This window comes from Choloepus didactylus, chromosome 4 (genome assembly GCF_015220235.1).
Source record: "Choloepus didactylus isolate mChoDid1 chromosome 4, mChoDid1.pri, whole genome shotgun sequence".
In the NCBI taxonomy this organism is placed as follows: Eukaryota; Metazoa; Chordata; class Mammalia; order Pilosa; family Megalonychidae; genus Choloepus; species Choloepus didactylus.
Window position 1 is genome coordinate 110,303,034 of NC_051310.1, and position 17,591 is coordinate 110,320,624.

A 17,591-nucleotide genomic window follows, 5' to 3' on the forward strand; every position below is an offset into this window, starting at 1 on the left:
CCTGGTCCTTTCACCCCAAGTAGAATATAAGCACACTGAGGGAGGGGCCTGTTCCCCTTTGAAGCCTCTTTCTTCACCGTCCCTGTGAAGTAAAGGCCCAGTTAATCCCTCAATGAATGGCCTTGACCTTATCTCTCCCCATTCCCAAATCTGTCCTCTAACGTCTCCAAACACCACTTGCCTCAGCAACTCTCCCTTCTCCAGTCCCCCCAGGCAGCCAGTCTTGCTGTTTACTTGCAAAGTCAGCTAATGAGAAAGGTCTGTGATCACCTCCCAGGTAGGGCTGGGGGCTGCAGGAGACCCAGAGAGGAGAGCGACCAGGGCCGTGCCCTCAGAGAGAATGCAGTCTGGGAACACAGGTGCAAGGAGCACTCTGGGGTCTGTCCTGGAGGCCTGGGTCAGCGTGAGCCAAAGCCACAGAACAGTCAGGGGGGAGGCCACCCACTCCTGCAGGAGGCTGTTGGCCTCTCCCTGCAGAATTAGCCACCTTGGGCCTCATGCACACCCACGTTCCACCTGGTACCTGACTTTGACAGATGTCTGAAAAATATTTGTGGAATTGAATCTTGAGTCTTGGAACTGGAAGTGTCTGAGACTTAGTAATAAATCAAATAAGATTTCCTTAAATTCCTTCCCTAACCCCACTATGCACCCACACCCTCCCTCAGTTGGCCATCCCTTCCTCTGGGCCCCCAAAATAGCCTCTCCTGTGTACTGTGAGTACTCATCTGTTGTACCAGCTTGGCTCTGAGGTATGATTCTTCTTCAGTTCCCAACCTCCTTGGGAGAGTCTTTATGTATGAATTAATGCATGAAAAAAAGCTACTATGTATCAAGTACTTACTGGCTGCAAGCACTCCTAGCCCTCACAGCAAAACTGTTTTACAGCTGAGGAACCTGCCCAAGGTCACACAGCTAGAACTCTGGAGCTAGAACTGGAACTCGGAAACGTCTGACTCCAGAGCTCACTCTTGAACCCCTCAGCCAGGGATTGTCAGCCTCAGGCCTACAGACATGTTAGGCTAGATAATGCTGTGTCGGCCTGGGGGTGGGGGTGGGGGTGCTTGGGGGAGGTGGTGGCTGTCCAGTGCATTGTAAGATATTTAGCAGCATCCCTGGCCTCTACCCACTAGATGCCAGTAGTACTCCCTCACTCCCCATCCCCCAGTTGTGACAACCAAGAATGCCTCCAGGCATTGCCAAACGTCCCCTGGGGGAGGGAGGCAAAATCACCCCCTGCTGGGAACCACTGGTCCACACCATGCTGCCTCCAGGCCAGGGGCTGTGGCCTGACCCTGGCTTGGGACATGGACTGACTAGAACACCGAGTTTTAGAAGATGTGGTCACACACCCCGAGAGCATCTGGCATGGCTGGGAAGACAAGATGGACACAGAGGCAGGTCATAGGGCAGCTACGGGCTGAGCTTGCAGGATCTGACAGTGGGTGCAATGGGTCCTCAGGAAGGGTGTGGAACTGCCCTCGGGCCCTCTAAGGGCTGCCAAGCCTGCTTCCTCATTGCTGCACAAAGCTCCAGGAAAGTTAGCTGTGCAAAGGGTGCGTCTGTGCAAAGCCACCCAGGCATACTCTGGAGATACCTGCTACAAGCCTGGGTGGCCCATAGGAGAGGGGGCCATGAATCAGGGAGCCAGTGCCAAGCCACTGAGGCATGGACCTGCTCTTCCCCTGAATGCCTACGCTTGTTTCCAGCTGGGCCCCCACCCCTGGCTTCCTCTGTCACGGCTTTGGCCCTCAATGGCAGGGTCGGCCCTGCACTTCCAGATTTTTTCCAAGCTCAAAATGTCTGTGCTTCACCAGCTGGGAAAAGACGGTGACATGCTGAGGTTTGCTTTGGTGGCCTTCACTTGCCCCCTCAGCCCTGGCCCGTGCCTCACAGTGCATCCTGTCACCAGTGAGGCCCTCCCTGTACCCCACAACACTCATTCTCAGGAAAGGACCTCTGAAACTCTTTCCCACTGAGGCTCCAAGACTGCAAGGGTTAAAATGGCAGAGATCAGAGCATAAGAGCCACCACTCAGCCCAGTGCTGCCAAATCCAGAAAATCCTGATGGAATTCCCAAACCCCCACCACATGTGGTGAGTCAGCACAGGGGTCTCCCCCAGCTGTGTCCCAGGCACCTGGGTTGAGCCAGCCTGTCTCGGCTCATCACAGAGGCTGCTTGACATCTGCAAAGCCAAAAATTCATCTTCAAAGGCCTCTCTTTGAAGTGAAGCCTCCTGATACACAATTATAAACTGGACTCAGCAGGTGGAGAGAGGGAGGAAAGGAAGGAAGGGGATGTAGTGAAGTCTAAACAGTGCACCCCTCCTGGTGGAGATTCAGATGGAAAAATTAGAAGTAGGATCCATACGGGAATCTAGGGAAGCAGATGGGTATTTTCTCCTCTGCCCAACGCACCCACCTGGATGCGGTCCCAGCTCTGCCTCTGCCGTGCTGTGTGACCTTGGGCAAGTCACTTCCCCTCTCTGAGCCTCAGCTGCCTCATTTGTCAAGTGCGGATAATGAACATCTGTCCTGCAGCCTCACAGGGTCTTTGTGGGCCCAAGTGGGTGACTGGATGAGAAAGAATTCCACGAAGAGCGGAGCACACCCTTAGTGTGAGGAATGTTGGTGACTTTGTGGACAGCCAGTATTTGAGGCCCTGGCCCCACTCCCAGCCCAGGCAGCCTGTCAGAGCTTCCCAGCTGAGGCCTGAGCCCAGGGGAGGAGAAAGAAGGCTAATTAGAAAATGTGACATTAAACACAACCAAGTGCCCCAGACTCTCCTGGGACCAGCTTTATTTATAGTCGTAAAAACATTGAGCAGCAAACTCAAGATGAGCCTTACGGTTCTTTAAGCCTTTGTTAAGAACACCTTCACTCTTTAAAAGTGACACCTTGGAAATGAGAAAAGGAAGCTCAGCTTCTTGTGCCTTCCACCTCCAACAGCAAAATCTAGTGCCTGGTGACCCTGCCTGTGTTTTGTTATGGCTCTGATGGTACCAAAAGTCAAAATTATAGTTTCCTCTTGGCACTATTGCTTTGGGGCAAGGGGAGATTGAATGCCTCCAGCCCCAAGTGGTGGGGGAACCTCAAACCCAGCCAACCAGCTGGGCTCAGGGAGGGGTCATTAAGAGAAAGAGGTGACTTCACCAGCTTGTGCTTTAAGGCTGGGATACAGATAATCTGCCCCCTACCCCCTAAACACCCCCTGGCTTTCACTACCCTCTTCAGGCCCCTCCCCCATTGGCCCTGGGTACTTTCTTCTTCTAGGTGCCTGCTCTTTGTTGTCCTGCACCCACTAGTTGTGTGGATTGTTTAAGTTGGGGGGCAGGTAGGATTGCAGGGGAGGCCCAGAGAATGTGTGGACCCAGTCCTCTAGAAATAACCCTGGAGTCAATAACATGGACACTCCCTCAGGAAGTCAGGGCTTCTCATCTTCCTGGCCAAGCACTGCAGCGTCCACTTCTTCTGAAACCAGTGGGTGGAGCAAGGCCCTCCAAGCTCTCATCCTGCGGGGCTCTACTGTCGTGGATGTGGCCCTGGCTTACCTGTTCAGCCTCATCTCGGGCCTCTCTGCCCCTTCCCACTCAATGCTCCAGCCCCATCAAACTGCTTTCAGTTCCTTGAAAGCAAAAGCTCTGAACTCTCTCCAGCTGCAGGGCCTTTGCACAAGCTCTCCCTGTCTCCAGCTCGTCTGCATTCTGATCCTTTATATCTTTCTGGTGTCTAGGTAAACATCTCACAAGCAATTGCTGGCACAAAGTAGATGCTCAGTGATATTTTATACAAGAAATGCACAGGGAGCAGGATTTACACACAGGGAAGCAACTGAGACGCTGCAAAGGAATACTGAAGGAGGCTGGGTGCAGGGGCCACGGCTTGAGGGAGTATCAGAAGGAAAGGATGATGGCGAGAGATTGCCTAGAGGGGTTTTGAAGCCCAAGGAGGACTGGAGGTTTTCATCCTGGATTTGGAGTTTGTTTCTAGTACAATCCTCCTTTCTTAAGATCCTCTCTTTGGGATTGGCTTGATCCATTTTGTGCTAAGAATGAGATGGTATAAAAACGTTTCCTCAGCTCATTCAAAGCCAAGAATCTGGCTGGAAGTGTAGGCTGCTGAATAAATAACCCCGGAGCAGGTGTCTGCGATGGGCTGGTGCAGCTCCGAGGCGAGGAGCACCTGGAGTGCGCGAGCTGATGTGTATCCCCTCCCCACCATCAGGACGGGGTACTTCTGGGAGCTGTTGGGGCCTACGACTGGAACGGAGCTGTGCTGAAGGAGACCAGTGGGGGGAAGGTCATTCCTTACCGAGAGTCCTACCTGAAGGAGTTCCCCGAGGAGCTCAAGAACCATGGCGCATATCTGGGTAAGAGCTCGGGCTGAGGTGTGGCTGGTGGGTGGGAGGGGTGGACCCCAGGGCCCAGAACCCCTGGTGCACACACAAGGGGAGGGGCTCTCTGTGCGTGTTCTGTGCTGACTCAAGTACCTGACACTACAGAGCAATTCCAGGCTCTGGGGCTGCCCCCTCTTCACCCTGGTGCCCTGTGCACCCAGCTCTTGGCCAGAGTATCATGGATTCTCCATAAAAAGTAGCATAAATGACAAGCAACTTGCCCATACCTTAAATGTGATCCCGTGGATGCTTCCAGACTCTAAGTCAGCTGTTGCTACATCTTTAAAGCTTTCTGCCCTGACTAGGGTTTTAGCATACCAAATGCTCTCTGAGCCTGCCTCCCCAAGGCAAAAAGCAAGTGGAGTAGAAACTCAGACTCATTTTGATTTATTAATGATCACAATCAAAGCAGAAGTCACTTCTCATTTAGCACTTTGGAATTGAACGAGTGCAGAGCACAATTCACTGATGTGATGGTGCATTAGCCCGCTGGCTCTGTAGGGCTGTCTTGTCTTAACCATAGTTACCACTTTGGGTGGGGGTCCTGAGAGAGTGCCTTCTCTCCTCCTCCTTCCTCTGGGAGTCATCCCGTGAGAGCAGTATCTGGGTTCTCTGCTGGGGCCGCTGAAAGATTCCTCCCAACATGTCCCAAGGAAGCGGGGCTGCTGGGGGGCAGGTGACTGGAAGGCTCTCAGCCTCCACACTGAGGAAGCAGTGAGGACTTCTGGCCACAGCTCTCACCAGACCCTTGGGGATGCTGACCCAGCTTTCAGCCAAAGAGCCACGAGGGGAACTGAATCCACAGCCAGCAGATGGCTAGGAAGCAGAAGCTCTCGATGCTGCTCTGAGCTTTGAGGACTTGCCCATGCCTCACCCAGGATGCTCAGCCCCCACACCCATCCCATTATCCCTGTCCCGCCTTCTGAAGTAGCCCGAAGACCTGGAGCCAATTGAGGCCATTGTCAGTAGAAGAACTCTGCTCACACCCCCCACTTATATTTACATTTGAGCTAAATACACTGCAGTGTTAGCCACTGGCTCGTTCTGGTCCTAGTGACCTATCAAGCCCCATTTCCCAGAATACACCTCCAAGTCTCAGATATTGGGTCTGGAGCCAGAGTAGCCCACCCAACCATACCCCACACTCCTGGGCACTGGAGCAGCTCACTTGCACATGCCACAGCCCCTCGAGTAGCAACCAGTAGGAGTTGAGTGACAGTGTTACCTCATACACACACATGCACACGCACACAAACACATGCACACACATGTATTCCTGCATGCACACATGCACATGTATAGGCATGCACACACATACACACCCACATGTGCACTCATGCATGCACCCGTGCACATACACACACATGCACTCATGCAGCAGGAGATATCCATTCCCCAGAAACAGCCCAGGAACTGCCAAAAAAGCCTGCCACTCATCTCAAAACTGGGATCCTTTATCCAAGATCAGGTTATCATCTGGCAGAGAGTGGGACTCTTGGACACCATGGGCTGTGCACACCTGCTAGGAGCCACACTCCCAGATCTGCCTGAAGATGCTGCAAAATTCACCCTGGGTCCTGGGTGGTGGCTGCAGGGCAATTTGAGTTTCAGGGCGATCTGGCAAACAATCCTGAGAACATGGATTGGCAGACTTTCCAAACAAGCCCGCTGGGTTTCCATTCATTTTCTCTTTTGCGTGGTGTGTATGTGGGGCTGAGAGGGAACTAGGTAGCTCCTTCCTTTGTAGCTGCAAAGCTTTGAGGCTACAAGAATCCCTTAAGACCCCTGAGAAATACCTAGAGCAGAGCAACTCCTTACACCTTTTCAGCCAACACTCCACTTATCAGTAAGCCCTGTAGCTTGGTTATGGTAATAAGGAGGACCCTAGTTTGGTCCCTGTTCCGGTTTGCTAATGCTGCCGTTTTGCAAAACACCAGAAATGAATTGGCTTTTATAAAAGGGGTTTATTTGGTTACAAAGTTATAGTTTTAAGGCCATAAAGTGTCCAAGGTAATGCATCAGCAATCGACTAGCTTCACTGGAGAAAGGCCATTGGCATCCAGAAAACCTCTGTTAGCTGGGAAGGCACATGGCTGGTGTCTGCTTGCTCCCAGGTCGTGTTTCAAAATGGCTTTCTCCCAGGATGTTTCTCTCTAGGCATCTGGGGGTATTCTCTTAGTTTCTCCCAGGAAAACTCTGGAGTAGCAAAAGTCTACTTTCAATGACCACCTTCAAAATGTCTCTCTTGGCTGCATCTAACATCAGGGGCCTGCAACTCCAAGCATGTCTATGCATCAGCATCAGCAAGCATCTGGGCCTGTGTGGCTCTCTCTTATAGTACTCAAGTGATTAAATCAAGACCCACGTTGAATGGGCAGGGCCACACCTCCATGGAAATAATCTAATCAAAGGTATTACCCATAGCTGGGTAGGGTCACATCTCCATGGAAACACTCAATCAAAGGATTCCAACCTAATCAACACTAATAATGTCTGCTCCCACAAGATTGCATTAAAAAACATGGCATTTGGGGGGATATAATACATTCAAACCAACACAGTCCCCAAGAGAAGAGACTGGTGGGAACCAAAAACAAAGCCTGACCAATATAAAATGAAATGTGGCTAGAGTTTGCCCATCTCCCTCCTCCTTGCTCCCCCCCAATGCTTGTGAGGTGAGGGTGGGGGTGGGGGAGTGGATATTCCAGATCAGCTTTGTCTTCCAGTGACCTCACCTGGCTTCCTTTATTCCCTCCAATAGGGGTTGGAGGGAGCAGTTTCTCCCACCCTGGAATCCCCTCTCCTGAGCCCTGCCTCTTTCAGGCTTCCCCAACTGCTGTCCCTGGGAATTACAGCTCTGCATTATTGCATCTGTTCAGCCTTCCCAAATCCACTCCCACCACTGGCCTCCTCCAACACAGCTGAGCCAAGTGCCAGGCCCTAGCAAGGCCTGCCAAGGATGTGGCGCCAGAGACCAGCCTGTTTCCTCCCGTGGCAGGGTACACAGTCACGTCGGTGGTGGCCTCCAGGCAGGGGCAGGTGTATGTAGCCGGAGCGCCTCGGTTCAACCACACGGGCAAAGTCATCCTGTTCACCATGCACAACAACCGGAGCCTCACCATCCACCAGGCCCTGCAGGGAGAGCAGGTAATGGAGGGGGGAGGCAGGGAGGGAGTGGGACCAACCACCAGGAGAGGCAGCCAACACTGGCAGAGACCAGGGGTGGAGGGGACTCTGGAGTACATCTCTTCCCTCTTAACAGGACTGTCCCCAGACTCACAAAAATCCTTGCTGCTTGTGGGGCATATGCCTCATTTACACCAAGATTGAAGGTCAAAGGTGTCTGCATGTGTGGCCACTTACTGCTCTGAAACAGCCTTGGAGCCTGGACTGTCCTCTCCCTGGAAAGCTCAGCTCAGACCATCTCTCCAGTGCAGACCAATGAGCCCAACCGCCAGCTTCTCTCTGGCCATGTTCTAGAGTTCAGGGCTAGAGGGACCATCTAGAAACCCTGGCAGGAGTCATGTCTCACGTTAGGATGTTCGTTGTTTCAGTTTCGTCATTGCTAAAGCAAATAGCATGCAATGGTTTGCCTTAAACAATGGAAATGTATGGGTTCATGGTTTTGAGGCTGGGAGAAGTCCAAAATCAAGGCATCATCAAGGTGATGCTTTCTCTCAGAAGACTGTGACGTTCTGGGACTGGCCACCGGTGATTCACGGTCCTGGGCTCCTCTGTCACATAGCAGTGCATATGGCAGCCTCCCCTGGCTTCTCCTTTCTCTTCCAGGTTCCATTGACTTTCACCTTCTGGCTGCTCCTTCTGGCTTCTTCTCTCTCTGTAGCCTTCCCTATATGCCTTCAGTTACAGAATTAAGACCCATCCTGATTCAGCTGGGCCACACCTTAACTGAAGTAACCTCATCAAAAGGTCCTATTTGCAAGGGTACACACCCACAGCAACGGATTAAGTTTAAGACCATGTTTTTCTGGGGTGCATAACTCCAAGCCACCACAGTTATGAATGCAAACCAGAAAACAATGATAAGAGTCATTGGTGGTAAAAAGGTCAGAAAACAGGATTCTAATCCACACTGAGGCTCTAAGAAGCGACGTAGCTTTTCCAATGTTAGATGGCAGATTTTTGGCTGGGTCAAGTAGAGAATGCAGCCTCTTGATGGGGCTCTCTTGCATTATGCCACCTCCTGACCACTAACAATTCACAAACCAGGCCTCAACAACTCCTGACCATTGGCATCCAAAGCATTTGGGCCTGAGCTGAGCCCCAACCAGACCCTTACCTCCATCTCATCTCTCCCTCCACTTTCCAGAGCCTGGGAACAGCCCCATCTCCTGCATCTTCTACCACCTTTGGCCTGTCAACATGAGGACAGATTCGTCTCCAGGTCTAACTTAAAGCCTTCTAGCTGCAGGGAACCACCATCCCCCATTCCTCATCCTGTCTCAGGGGTGATAGCACAACTCCCTCTCGCAGCCTCACTCCCACCCACCCACACCCCTCCCAAGGCCAGTTCTTTCGGGAATAGGAAGGCTAGAACTTGGGAGCTGCAAGGAATTTGCTGATGAATTTATGACATTTTTCCTGCCCAGTTCCGCCTCCAACATCCGAAGGAGAAACCACAGTGCTGAAGGCAGCTAAATTAAGTGAATTCCAAATCACCATGACCCACATAGCTGAGGCCACATATTTAGACATGTCTCTCCCTCCCTCTTCCCTTACTTGCTTTCTATGTCTGCCTCCTGATTACTTTACATAGACACATCTCTCTCTCCCTTGTGTTCATTATCTCCCTTTTCTCACCTATATTTTTATCTTTCTTCTCAGCTAAAAGCTTTTAATGCTTGAGAATAGATTCCTTCTGAAAGCACCCAAGCCAAGAGATGGCCAAGGAGGGACAGTCATGAGCTCTGGTCTTAGATCCAAGGTCCTACCCAGGTTGGCCGTGACCAGCTTTGTTCCCTATAAATGAATTCCTTCCCTATAAATGAGGACGATGATCTCACCTAAGGTAGCATGAGGCCCGCAGGAGTAACCCGAGGCTGGAAAGCATCTCACATGGGACCCAACCCCTTTCTCAAGCAACCCAGTGGTTCAGTAAACATTTATGAAGTATCTCCTGTGTGCCAGGCACCGTGCCCAGGCCTGGACACGAACCTAACTGATGCAGTCCCTGCACTTGTGAGGCTCCCAGTGGAGGGAGTGGGTGGCAGCTGGGGGGAGGACTTGGAGTGAAGTTGGGACAGCCAGGGATGGCTTTCAATAGCTGAGAACCGAGGGATGGTAAGACATCAGCTAGAGGAGACAGAAAAGGAGGGGAGGCCAGGCAGCAGAAAAGGATGTGCAGAGGGAGTCCAGAACCCAGCCAGGGTCTGGAGCTTCTGGAAATGAGAAATATCTCATTATGGCTGGACTGTAGCGTGGGAGCAGAGAGGGGAGGAACAGAGGCGAGGGAGGAGGAGGGAGGCAGGTCCAGCAGGGTCATGCTAAAGAGTTTGGGCTTTCTCCTGAGAGCAAGAGAACAGCATGGTCAGTTGTTAGAGGCTCACTCTGGCAGCCCGTGGGGATGGATTGCTGGGCCAATCTGGAGGTAGGAAGAACCTTTGGAAGGTGCCTCACCTAGAGAAGCAGCAGTGGAGGAGGGAAGTAGAGGGATGCCAGGCATATTGGGATATAGCAAGCAGGACTTGTTGGTAGATTGCAGGAGGGAGAGGTGGAGGGTGGAGCCGGGGAGGGCTCTCGGGTTTGACAGATTGGGTTTTGATTGATTGGGTAGATGGTGCCCTCATCGAAGTGGGCAGGAGAGGAGCACAGTGTGTGCTCAAACACTGCAAAGAAATCATTATGATTTGCAATCAAAGATGCTGATCCCAGAGTTATTTGGAACATTAAAAATTGAAAACATGCTAAATGCCCAACAACAAAGGGTTGATCAAATACATTATGGTACGTGTGTAAATTGGAATATTATGGAATCACCAATGATCATGTTGTAGCAAAACAACAGGTCATGGTACATTGTTTTAGTAAAAAATCAGTACATGAAGTGCATATATAGCATGATCCCAATTTGTAGGGAAAAAAGTCATTTAAATTTAAACAAATTAATACACACACACACACACACACACACACACACACACAGACATACATACAAACAAGCAACACACCCTAGAATAAAAGAACAGAAAAAATACACCAAAATGTTAATGGTAATTATCTTTAGATGCTGGGATTTTAGATGTTTAGATTTTATATACAGTCCTCATTTTTTGCCTTTATATTACTTTTGTAAGCAGAATTAATGACCATCAATAAAAATAAATCATGGGAAGAAAGAAGAGGAGGGGGTTATAAATAACTAAAGGAGAAAAGCCCAGCGGGTAGAAGGACAACCTGAGAAATGGCCAGTGCCCTCCAGGGAAGAGGCGGGAAAGGGGCGGGCAAAGGACGGGGCGGGCAAAGGACGGGGCGGGCCCGTTTGTCAGCCAGAGAATCCGAGTCACAGGATGCGCTTTCGAGGCCGGGGTCCGGGGCGGTGGGCAGGGCCGGGCCGCACTCGCCTCTCCCCTCCCTGCGCGGCAGATAGGCTCTTACTACGGCGGCGAGATCGCCTCGGTGGACGTGGACGGCGACGGCGTGACTGACGTCCTGCTGGTGGGCGCGCCCATGTACTTCAGCGAGGGCCGGGAGCGCGGCAAGGTGTACGCCTACAACCTGAGACAGGTACTGCCGGGCGCGGGGCGGGCAGCTGTCCCGGAGGCGCCTGGCCCCTGCTTGGACTTGGTGACCACGGGGGAAACCGGGCTGCACGAGAGGCCAGGGCCCGGCTGTTGGAGCCTCCTGTGTTGCTGGGCTCACGTAGCAAGACAGGGCTTCTGAGAAGAGAAGAAACAAATGGGGTGGAGAGAGGATGCTGCGGGCCGGAGGGAACGGGACGCTGAGAGCCCCCGCCGGGTCCCTTGGGCCTTTTCCTGCGCTGGTTTTGCAGAGCCGCTTTGTTTATAACGGCACGCTGAAGGATTCCCACGGTTACCACAACGCCAGATTCGGGTCCTCCATCGCCTCGGCCCGAGACCTCAATCAGGATTCCTACAATGACGTGGTGGTGGGAGCCCCTTTGGAGGACCACCATGGGGGAGTCATCTACATCTTCCACGGCTTCCGAGACTGCATCTTAAAGAAGCCTAAGCAGGTACTGCTCCCCGTGGCCAATGGGGGCAGCTGAGAAATGGGCGGAGCCTCGGACCCGGACTGCCGTTGGCTAGGGCCTGCTCCTACCGTGTGGGATGCTCTTCTGCGTCCTGCACATAAGGGATTCGGATATATACTAGATATACTTGTCTCAAGTAGAAATTTTGAAATGAGTGTATTTTGTCTTCAAGACCTCCTGCCCTCACCCCTTTTGGCACCCTCTCCTTGCTTGCCGTCATCTCCTCCCCCACCACCCCAAAAGAAGCCTAGGGAGCCAGGTCACTCCCCCTCCACATGCACTCATGCGGTTGGCTGCAAATGAACTATTTGGGCTTGCTCTTCTCTGGAAATGCTTTCTGCTGGAACTCTTTCCCTTCAAGCTTGCTCACCTCAAAACTGACCGAGCCCAGGTCCCATCCCCTCAGAGTCCTCGTTTTTTGCTACATTCTTTTTAAGTAAGAGGATCTAATAAATATGCCAAGGTTACATGGGTTAATATAGTAACCCTGCCAAGTGTCAGATGTATTTGCATTGAATGGGGAACTCTTTTGAGACAATATTGTAATCCAAAAGAATGGTGGGAATTTCAGGTGCTGAATGGGCCAGGAGAGAAGATAGTTTTGGACTAAGGAAGTTTCTTGATGGTTTGGAACCATCTCTCTCCATGGCTCCCAATGTGTCTACCTCAAGGTCTCGCTGCCCCGCCCTGCCCCATGCTAACAGTGCACATGGCCAGCTTTTCCTTTCCCGCCCCTGCAGAGGATTGCAGCTTCAGAGCTGGCTGCTGGCCTCCAGTATTTTGGCTGCAGCATCCACGGGCAACTGGACCTCAATGAGGATGGGCTCGTCGACCTGGCCGTGGGCGCACTTGGCAACGCCGTGATCTTGTGGTTGGTCTCCCCACTTTTCTTGACTCAGGATCTCCTGAGGGTACAGCAGGCCCAGGGCTAAAGATCTAGATATACTTTAGGACCTTTGTCCCTTGCCTTTAACCATCATCAGCCAAACTCACCCACTCTTATCCCATTGTAATTGCAATTTCCTTTTTATAGAATTGCCATGAGTTATCTTGGAGTCCAAGTCCCCCTTCTCAATAGAGTTCTAGGATTTTACATCAATCTGGTGTCAAAAAGACCCTCTTAGAATTTGTCCTAAAAGTCTTGGATTTCTTCCACTTCAGCTTTTCAAGCTAATTAAAGGGACAGACTGAGCATATTCTTACCAGCTGGGAGGCTCTTCCTTCTCCCTTGGTGTGAAAGAATGTTTTTATAATACAGAAAATTTCTTTCCGCCCACCCCCTCTGACCTCTTATTTCCTTTTCTCAGGCCTCATTTCTGCACCACCCTGTGAAATATTTGATATGCATCTGCACTTAGGGTCTCCCTTTAGCAATGGCCTAAAGCTAAAAATAATAATAATAATAATAATAATAATAATAATAATAACCTGCCTGTGTTGTAAACTGCTTTCGAAGAGTCCATATATTTTACCATGTCAGCTGTTTTTTGAACCAAAAAAAAATTAATTTGATCTCTTCTTCATAAATGTTGGTTTTATCATAAATATAATAACTAAAAGAAAAATTGTGTAATAAAGAAAAAACCTGCTCAGAGCCTCCTCGCCTTAAACATGACCTCTGAACATTTTGGCATATTTCTTTTCAATCCTTTTTCCCTTAGATATCATTTTATATGAATGCAATCACATTTTTCATACAACTTTAAAAAGACATTAAACAGAAATAAATATGACTTCACAGAGGGAATAAAGAAAGAGAGGACATGGTCCCAGTCCTCAAGAATATTACAATTCATTTGGGGAAATGTCTTGGTCTGGGTTTCCTAGAAAATAGAGCTGGAAGCAAAAAGTTATCTGGTGTTAATGCTATGGGGAAGGGAGAGGGTTCAATCCTAGCAGCAAGGGACAAATGAGAGAAAAAAAGGAACTGAAGCAGGAAAGAAGGAGAACAGATCCGAGGGAGTGCCTTACTGGGTGAGGCACAGCTTCGCAATAAATGCAGCTTCTTGCTCAGTATCCCAGAGTGTCTCCAGAGAAGTGCTATTGCAACAGTGCATGGTAGGGGGGAGACAGGGCTCCTTCATATCCTCCATTTTCTGTGGCCAAAGCATCAGCTGCCCCAACTTCCAGTGGTGTCCCCTGCCCCCTCCAGGCAGCACTGGGGAAGCCAGAGTCTCTGCAGTCCAGCTCCACCGGGGCACAGTGCCATGGTCTGCCTCACCACATGTGACGGCACTTAGGTCTCTGGTGGTGATGACAGCAGCTGGGGCTTTAAAGCCAAGGTAAAGGTTTTCACTACATCAGATCCAGCCAGGAAACAAGTCAGGTGACCAGGGCCCAGAGTAGAGGGTAGACATGACCTAGCAGGTATTTGGGGTGACATATAAACTAAGTCCTTTACAGGAGACAAGGTACACACACACACTACACAAGAGAATCAGTCTCTCCAAAAGGATTGGATTAAGCTCAAGCTTTTGAGGTCTAGACCTTAAGTACCCTAAATAATGATGAAACTATGGGCCAGATCCATCTGGGAAGACGTTGTGGTCAAACTGATACCAATCAAAAGGAGGGGGAGGCGTGGAGGGATGGTTTCTCTGCCAGATGCACTCAAATGATCAATTCCTAAGACACCGGGCTTTTGAAGAGAGAAAGAGTTAATTGCTAAGTGTGAAGCAGGAGATCAGATGGCCTATCGGCCTAAAAATCTGTCTCCCCTAACTGCAGTACCTCTAAAAGTTTTATAGTATCAAAAGACAGGCAGGCTTTAGGATAATGAGTATAATAGCTCAAGACGAGGAAGTTAGAGATGATCTAATTATTAAGCATGCACAGATTGATCACATACTAGCTTTGTCTAGTAAGATAGTTTAGGAATTGGGGAGGGTTAGTTCTGGGCTGACTCGATGTCCTTGATTAATAAACATTAGGGGCTGTCTTTTGATCGTATGACTTGGAAATTGTAAAACAGATAAAGGAGTATAAGGGGGGACAGACACAGGTTTTTTCAGTCACAAGTTAAAGGTTATATAGTTATACAATCATTATCAAAGATATCAAATACAGTTCAGTAATTTCAGGTATTTCCTTTTGGCTATTTTACAATATATGAGAAAGTAAGAAAAGTGTCTATGTAATGATTCGGTAATCATAATCATTTGTTAATTCTTAACTCTTACAGAACCCCATGGTTTTCAAACATGACTGCCCATTAAAATCACCTGGGGAGCTTCTAAAGCTCTCATTGCCCAAGCTTTATCCCAGAACCATTAAAGCAGAATCTCTAGGGGCAGGGCCTGGGCACCAGCAATTCTTAGAAACTCCCCAGGTGACTCCAATGGGCAGCAAGTTTGAGAACCACTGATGTAACTTATTTTGTCTACACAGCACTCTACACTTTCAAAGGGCATTCTCATTCATCTCCTTTGATTCTCAGAATTCCTCCTCAGGGAGATTACATGATCTGTGTAAGGTCCAGTGAGGAACCAGTAGAGCCAGGACTCAAATCCACCCTTTTCCCTCCACAGCATGGGGAGGTGCCATTCACCCTTGAATCTAAGAACAGTATTAGCACAGATAATTGCGTTAGAAGTCTGAAACATCAAAATCACACAACACATGTCTTTTCATATGCATACAAGATTTGAAAAAGCATTAGTTTCCTTCTCTAACTGTGTTGGACTTAGACCAATGTAAGAGTAAATGTGCATTTCCTTAGCCACCTGGATGGGATCGTGTTGGGGTGGGTGGGGAATCTGTGAAACAGCGACAAGTTCTCTACCTTGGTGGCACATTGGAATCACCTGAGATCTTTAAACCTTGTGCTTTAAAGTGTGATCCATGGACCAATAGCATCGCCATCACCTAAGGCCTTGTTAGAAATGCAGAATCTCTGCTGACCTATTGGATTAGAATCTTTATTTTCACCAGATCCGTGGGGGATTTACAAAAATATTAAAGTTTGAGAAGCACTGCTTTAAAAAAATATTGATGCCCGAATCCTGCCCCTACCTCCAGACATTCTGCTTTTTATTGGCCTGGGGTGAAGCTCAAGCATCAGGATTTCTCAAAGCTCTCCATATTATTCTAATGTACAGCCAAGGTTGGGAACCACTGCTCCAAAAAGGTCTCTGAGAAGACAAAAAGAAGCCAATATAGTCTGCAGCAAGTACAGCCCCTAGGGAAATGATGAAGGAAAGGACTGCCTTAGGGGGCTAAGGTTCCTGAGCCCTTCATCCACCTGTGCACATTTTTGCCCAATTCTTTGGCATCTGCAGACTCTACACCCTCTCTGCCCCACCCCACCTCACCCTCCAGTGGTGGTTTTGCAGATTCTGCTTCCCCCTGGTTCTCCAACTTTCCTGCTTGGTCACAGCAAAGCATCCTTGATCCCCTGCCTCACCCTAGCTCACTTTTTCCCTCGCTCTCTCTCTCTCTCTCTCCAGGGCTCGTCCTGTGGTTCAGATCAATGCCAGCCTCCACTTTGAGCCGCCTAAGATCAACATCTTCCACAGGGACTGCCAACGCAGCGGCAGAGACGCCACCTGCCTGGCTGCCTTGCTCTGCTTCACACCTGTCTTCCTGGCACCCCATTTCCAAATGGCCACTGTTGGTAAATCAGACCCTTCCACTTTCCCCGCTCCCCCAGTTCCCCCCTGCCCCTCCCATTGGCTTTGCAATTGCTTTGTTTCAAAGTCTGGGCTTTTGTTGAAATGGGTTATAGGTGCCAGGTCACACCTAGAGCCTCCAGTGATGATGGTCAGATGCCCATTCAATGCTCTAATTCCAAAAGACAAAGAGAGGACATCATGCCAGGGGAGGATGGCAGTAAGCAGGGGTGGCCAAGGGGCAGACACAGGGGAATGAGAAATAGTCTGTTTAGGTGCAGAGTTTGAATCAGAACAGGGAACTGAGAGCAGTGACACAAGCTGGGGTGTCAGCCAAGAGGTCAGCCTGGATCCAGAGGAGCAGGCAGGCTCAGGAGTGCCGCAGACAGGGAGGTGGAAACCAGGGGTCAGGCAGATGAAGCCCGGGTAGCAGTGGTCACTGCTCGTAAGTGGGTATGCATCTGAGGCAGGGCAGTCTCCTCCTGAGGGCCCTTCACTTCCAGCCAGGGATGGGGCCAAACATCTGCATAAGACAGCCCTGGGCACAGGCGGCCCCAGGAAGTGACAGCTGCAGGGTCTGCAGGTTCCAAGACCCAACTGGACTGACACAGAAGTGGGGACTGCAGAGCAGCTTCTTGGCCCAGGAGGAGGACTGGTCAGATGGAGAAGAGAAGGGTGTCCAGGGGAAAGATAAAGACAAAGGTGACTCCATGCCCTTCTCTTTCCATTTCCATCTATGAAAGGAAAAAGATACTAGAGCCTGGAGCCCTTAGGGAGCTGGCTGGGATACAGGAAAAGAGACCAAGCCTTTCCTGGCATTAGCCAAAGATCATCCTTGTTGAAGGGAAGGAGGCTGCAGGACATAAACCCCAGCACAGAGTCTTAGGTTAGAGGAGCCGGTCGGAAGGGCCTGGCCAGCCCCTCCTTAGTGTGGGTAGGAGCTGTGGCCTGCAGAGGCTCTGACCCAGGTCTGGCAGGGATCCCAGAGCCAAGGCTGAGGCTGGGGAAGGTGGAGGCAGAGATGCAGGGGTGTACTGACTCTAGCCAGGGGCTCACTGAGCATCAGCCTGGCCCCTATCCTGTCTCCTCCCTTTCTACCTTGTTTACTGTCTTCTCCATTTCTTCCTTTTCTTTCTCTTCCCTCTCAGTCTCATCTTTGCTTCTCCTCCTACCTCCCTCTGCTCTTTGGTTCCTTCCTTTCCCCCTTTCTCCTTCCATGGCTTGCTCTCTTCATGGGAGTTTCCCACCCACTCTGTGCAGAGAGAGGAGCAGCTCATCCCTAGCCAATCTGTGAGGCTTCCTGGAGGAGGCAGACTTCCCAGAGGCTATTTTAAAAGAGAAGCAGAGAGTCTTAGGT

The 17,591-nt window shown here is 50.3% G+C and overlaps 1 protein-coding gene across 2 annotated transcripts in view; it reads left to right on the plus strand.

Moving 5' to 3' along the window:
- The window catches only part of ITGA11 (integrin subunit alpha 11), a 120,676-nt gene that overhangs the window by 82,851 nt on the left and 20,234 nt on the right, over window positions 1-17,591 (plus strand). For both annotated transcript variants that reach the window (XM_037833575.1, XM_037833574.1), the window contains exons 11-16: window positions 4,225-4,369; window positions 7,395-7,543; window positions 11,000-11,140; window positions 11,406-11,609; window positions 12,368-12,498; window positions 16,073-16,239. In XM_037833575.1, the coding sequence (XP_037689503.1) occupies window positions 4,225-4,369; window positions 7,395-7,543; window positions 11,000-11,140; window positions 11,406-11,609; window positions 12,368-12,498; window positions 16,073-16,239 (937 nt within the window). The remainder of the gene's footprint in view (window positions 1-4,224; window positions 4,370-7,394; window positions 7,544-10,999; window positions 11,141-11,405; window positions 11,610-12,367; window positions 12,499-16,072; window positions 16,240-17,591) is intronic.